Source organism: Camelina sativa, chromosome 10 (assembly GCF_000633955.1).
Source record: "Camelina sativa cultivar DH55 chromosome 10, Cs, whole genome shotgun sequence".
NCBI classification, from domain to species: Eukaryota; Viridiplantae; Streptophyta; class Magnoliopsida; order Brassicales; family Brassicaceae; genus Camelina; species Camelina sativa.
Window position 1 is genome coordinate 7,416,462 of NC_025694.1, and position 5,431 is coordinate 7,421,892.

At 40.0% G+C, this 5,431-nt stretch overlaps 2 protein-coding genes across 3 annotated transcripts in view; both read left to right on the plus strand.

The window, feature by feature from the left end:
• On the plus strand, positions 885-4,650 carry LOC104717742. 2 transcript variants are annotated; one of them, XM_010435365.2, is made up of 14 exons: positions 885-1,227; positions 1,381-1,514; positions 1,594-1,743; positions 1,838-1,955; positions 2,059-2,362; positions 2,450-2,663; positions 2,747-2,836; positions 2,947-3,202; positions 3,304-3,416; positions 3,524-3,622; positions 3,724-3,771; positions 3,873-3,983; positions 4,081-4,171; positions 4,252-4,431. In XM_010435365.2, the coding sequence occupies exons 1-14, from the start codon at positions 1,002-1,004 to the stop codon at positions 4,287-4,289; spliced, it is 1,992 nt and encodes a 663-aa protein (XP_010433667.1). In that variant the 5' UTR covers positions 885-1,001; the 3' UTR covers positions 4,290-4,431. The 2 variants fall into 2 exon arrangements, with proteins under 2 accessions (XP_010433667.1, XP_010433666.1); XM_010435364.2 differs by having other exon boundaries at positions 887-1,227; positions 4,271-4,650.
• LOC104717741 (probable UMP-CMP kinase 2) overlaps positions 4,917-5,431 on the plus strand; it is a 2,683-nt gene continuing 2,168 nt past the window's right edge. The window contains exons 1-2 of the mRNA XM_010435360.2: positions 4,917-5,251; positions 5,349-5,402. Of these exons, the coding sequence (XP_010433662.1) occupies positions 5,183-5,251; positions 5,349-5,402 (123 nt within the window). The 5' untranslated portion in view covers positions 4,917-5,182. The remainder of the gene's footprint in view (positions 5,252-5,348; positions 5,403-5,431) is intronic.

Here is a 5,431-nt window from a genome sequence, read left to right on the forward strand (position 1 = left end):
AGACTTGCCTGGAAAAAACCCCATTCTTTGCATGCAAAGTCGAGCTTTTCAATCTCAGAATCCAAAGAAGACAAAAGACTCATGTCTATGATTGGGATCTGGTTTCGTAAACCAGTTTCACTTGAGATCTCAGCTTTGTCTTGACCAGACCGTACATACCTCGGAGGAACCGCCGTGATAATATTCTCCTTCACCATTTCTTGAACAGAAGGAACTATGATAGAGCGTCGGGTTACTCCTTTGCCTTCCATGGCCGCTTCTTCTTGAAAAGTTGCTCTAGTTTCCACAGAAAGATAACAACAAGTCAAACAGAATTAAAAGGACAATGTTTTTTTTTTTTTTGTGTGGGTCTAATAAGAAAGTGTCGACAAATAAGAGAACGATGTCGTTTTGCATGTTAGGTGTTCTCAGTAGGACGTAGTAGACCACACACTTGGCAAACTCGTTTATTTATATAATTAGATTACTACAACGTTTATCAGAAAGCATGGAAAACAGAGACGAACACAGAGACAGAGTATATATACTACAACTAACAACAGGAACGGTGTTGAGAACAGGGTTTCTTGAGCTAAAAGGCAATGGTTTTATGCATTGTTTCTTTTTAGGTTCTCATAAGATTAACGTGTAAGCTTTTCAGTCGAGCTCACCTCACGGGAGAACAAGGTAAAATGTTTCCGATGTTGACAACTAAAGCATTTGGGACTTGGGAGAGGTTTGACAGTAACCCACTTGCCATCTTTCTTGATTTGGAGACCATCAACTTCATTAACCTGCAATAGTATTCTGTTAAGTGAAGTACGATGCCGTTTTAAAAGTTTGGAACTTTGAATAACTGTACGACGTCGTCTGAAAACCTTCTCTCTGGACCACACATTTAGAACGAGAGTCTTCTTCAGTCTCCACCACAACAATTTGCTTCATCTCCCTCACTGCTTCGAGTTCATGGAAACAACTACTAATAAATCCAGTGATTCTGTTCTTCCTCCATCATCATCCTCATGGCGTCGCTCGCTCTCCCGCATTTCCTGCCTCACCGACTCCGGTGGAATCATCGGAAAAACCGATGCAGATGTTGTTTGTCTTCGGTAAGTACTAATGAAAGTTCCACGGCGGTTGTGTGGTTCAAGCATGACCTCCGTGTCGATGATCATCCTGGTCTCCTCGCTGCTTCCAAGCACAGATCTGTCATACCTCTCTACGTTCTCGATCGCCGTGTATTATCGCGTGAGTTCATTATACAGTCCAAATGTTAGTTTCGATTAGAGGAACAAATTCGAATATAGGAGAGAGTGTAATGGTTTTGCATAGATCAAGTAGCTCGAATCTCAAGCGTGACTTGATCTGGGTATCTAATCCAACAGCTTATTCTGTATGTAGGATATACAACGGACACATTAGAGTTAGCTATTATAGCCTTGGAAGAGTTAAGAGAATCCTTAAAGAAGCAAGGATCAAATCTTATGCTCAGATATGGGAATGCAGAAAATGTCATTGAAGAGCTTGTCAAAGAGGTACTTTCACGGGCAATTTCACATTTTTTTTCAGGCGAGATAACTCTTTGTCAAAATATGTACTATTGGATTGAAACAGGTTCGAGCTCCCTTTGTCTATGTGGAAGAAGAGGTAGAATACCATCTGTGCGAGGTTTTGGACGGTGTTAGGAAAAAATTGAAAGGTGTTTCTTTTCCTGGAGGTCCACCGAGGGTTGTTCTTTGGCGGACTCCTTTCTATGAGAGCCTAGTAATGAATTTGCTTCTCTTGCAATGTCAATTTCTGCGTTGAGATTCAGAACCAGTTACTTATGTCATTATGTGACACCTTTTTGGCCCTCCAGAATCTGACGGATCTACCACAATCTTGGGAAGAGTTTAAGGAATTAAAGCTGCCTCTCAGTTTGCCAGTTTCTGCAGCAAGGTTTTCATCTCCAGAAAGTGAATTGCAGTGGGAGTGGGGTAAGGTTTTCTTCAAAAGTCATGGAGTTGGATCTCGTGCTTTAGATATCTGATTCGTGACTCTTTTAACGCTAGGGGAAATGGTAAATGAAAAATGCTCCAGGTTCTGTGCCAACACTTGATGATCTGACGGACTATATGAAGGAAAGCTTATGCGAAAAAGAAAGTAGCTGGAGGGACATGGCACATGTATCTGCTGAAAGAGTATTAGTGGAAAGGATTGGTAACTTGAAGAAGGGGAGCAGCGTGGAGCCGATTAGTGATGGAAGTTTACGGAAGAAGGTGCACAACTCTGTATTTGTCACAAGAAAAAGAGATACTGTTGCTGGTGGAACTGAGGTTGTACTGAATGCTCTAGCAGGATACTTGAGGTACTTGGAGGGTACAAGTCGAGATGACTGGCAAGAGTACGTGGCAATTCTTAATTCTGAAGTTATTGATCTAACGTCTTGTTGAAGAGTGAGTGATCAGCTTTGGGTTTTCATACTGACCAGGGTTCATGCGAGACTTCGTGATGCCGAAATTAGGCCTGGAGCTTCATTTTTCAAACTTTTTGGACCTGTCCTCGGTCTTGGTATTGTATCAAGAAGAAGGGTTCACTATGAAGCAACCGAGTATGAAAAAGAAAGAAATGCTGGATTTATTTCTCCCTTTGGATATTCAGCTGCTACAGTGGCTGCTGCAACTGATGCTGTGTGCTCTATTGAGGTACAAACACTCACATAAATGATATCTCTGTGCTCTTACTTTCTTTTCTTAAGTATTTGAAGCTGTTTGATTTGATTTGGCAGTGGTATTCTCTCGTAGCTCTAAACAGAGAGCGGATTTATGAAAAAAGGCACGCTATAAGGATTTGGAGATGGAAGGGCTATCTTATTCAGGTTTCTGTTATTACTCATATTTCTCCAATGACCTACGTTGGTCAGCTTTGTAATCGCACTTCTGGAATTTTTTAATGGCATTTAAAACAGGAATCTCTTCTTTGTTTCAGTACACAGTGGCTGGCAATGAAGGCCCTGCTGTTCTTCTTGTGCATGGCTTTGGTGCTTTTCTAGAGCATTACCGCGATAATGTTGACAACATCGTAAATAGCAAATGCCGAGTATGGACCATCACAATCCTGGGTTTTGGAAAATCAGAGAAGCCAAATATCATATATACCGAGCTTCTGTGGGCTGAATTGCTGCGGGATTTTATGATTGAAGTAGTTGGCGAACCAGCACACTGCCTAGGGAACTCAATCGGTGGTATGCAATCTAAGTCACTGTGAAGTAGTATTTGCGTAAAAATGACACAAAGTTTTATAAAACACATCTAACTGAGTCTGTATGTTTTACCTTCTTATCAGGGTATTTTGTTGCATTAATGGCCTTCCTTTGGCCGGCCTTGGTTAAGTCCGTTGTCCTTGTTAACAGTGCCGGCAATGTGGTACCTGGATACTCTCCTCTCCCAGTCTCTAGAGTATGTATCATCAGAATGCATGAATATCTAACAGAGTTTTAGATTTATTTTTTTGAACATAGATATCATATAATTATCGCATGCATCCTACATGTTTCTTTTTCCAGGAAAGGCGAGTTCCATTTGGTGCACAACTGGGTGCTCGACTTCTCCTCTTTTTCCTGCAATTCAATGTCAAAAAGCTATTAAAGGATTGTTACCCAGTTGTAAGTAATATGACGTTTTTGACATCAGTATGAGAGAATGTATAAAATGGTCATATCATTATATACGGGGTTCTAACCCAACTTGCTTGTTTATGATGCAGAAACCTGAGAGAGCTGATGATCTTCTCATCACTGAAATGCTAAGAGCTGTATCCTTTTTTTTTGTTTTTGCATTTTATTTGCATTAACTGATTAATGTTCAACGAGAAGAATATTGGTGATTGTGGCGTTACCTTAATATACACGATAGTCCCAAGACCCCGGTGTGGTTATGGTCTTGGAAAGTATCTTCGGCTTTGATCTTTCACTTCCTTTGAATTATCTCCTCACAGGGTTTGAGGAAAAAACTCTAGTAATACAGGTATCAAGATTTTCAAATATATATTGGATCCTCAATCTAACTTCTATTAGGGATCACACTAGATCAGTATTCATTTGTTTCATTCGTGTATTATTAGGGAATGAAAGATCCCATATCGGATCCGAAGAAGAAAGTAGCATTACTGAAGGAGTATTGTCCAGCGATGGTGATTAAGAAAGTTGATGCAGGTAATAAAAAAAAAACTTAACTGCGCCATGTATACGGTATACCTTCACTAGTTTGTATCATTCTTCTTGATTCTTTAAAGTCTCATATTGCAAGTACAGGTCATTGTCCCCACGATGAGATCCCAGAGGAGGTAAATCGGATTATCAGCGAATGGATAGTGAAGGTCAATAAGGATGAACTTTACCATAGTAATAAACAAAGGTGAGGATTTGGTCAGCAGAAAGCAGTTTTTAAAATGGTATAGCTTGGTTGTGTCAACAAGACATCGTCATCAGTCCGTCCAAATGCAAGAAACATGACTAGTTAAACCAATTAAACAGGAACCGTCATTTTTCATTCTGACTATGTATATATACTATTTCTTTATTTATCTTTATGAGGATATTCATTCTGAGTTCTGACTAGAGCCTGAGTCCGTAATTACACGTTTTGTATGTTCTGATTCAAATATTTGGACGTAATGTCACTATTTTGTGTATCACCTTTTTAATCGAATCATGTTCAGCTTGTGTCCACTCTTGCCCCATACCAAATAAGTCCATCTCTGCCCCCATGTGGTATCCGTATGGTAACACTCCGATTATGGAAGTAGGGACGAGAAGCGATGGGTGGAGAGCACGTGCTGTTTTGGTAGAATAGAAACGACAAAGCGTTCGCGTATTTAAATGGAAAACTGCACGTTTTACTTTTGACTTGAGTGTCGTATTCAGTTTTTGACCTATTCTTAATTTTTTCCTCATAAATTAATTTTGCAGCAGGTTGGTTGCTTTAAAAGCTGAAATACAAAAAACAAGACAAATCCCACCAAAACGGTGTCGCGAGAACGTTGAAGAAGAAGAATCCCCCAATTAATTTGGCGCACTGCTTGCTTCCTTTAACATTATTATATTCTCCGTGATCCGTTTCCCGAACGATATTTTTCTTTTGCTGGTGGAATCTGAAAAAATCCAAAAATCGAAAACCTGAAATAAAAGGGAAATCTCGCAGACAAAGAGTCAAGGAAGAAGAAGATGTGGAGACGCGTGGCTTCACTTTCTCCGATGATATCTTCATCATCGAGATCCCTTGCGCTTAACCAGGTACGACGCCTCTCCTTGTTCCGTTTTCAATCGTGGTTGAATCTTTTGATTTTTGTGGTTTTGACTCAGCTCGTTTACTTGTTTATTCATATTGTAGGCAGCTTCTGGACTCAAACTTGGGGAATCTTTTGCAACACACATGATTAATCCGGTATATATATATATCAGTGAAAAGCTCGA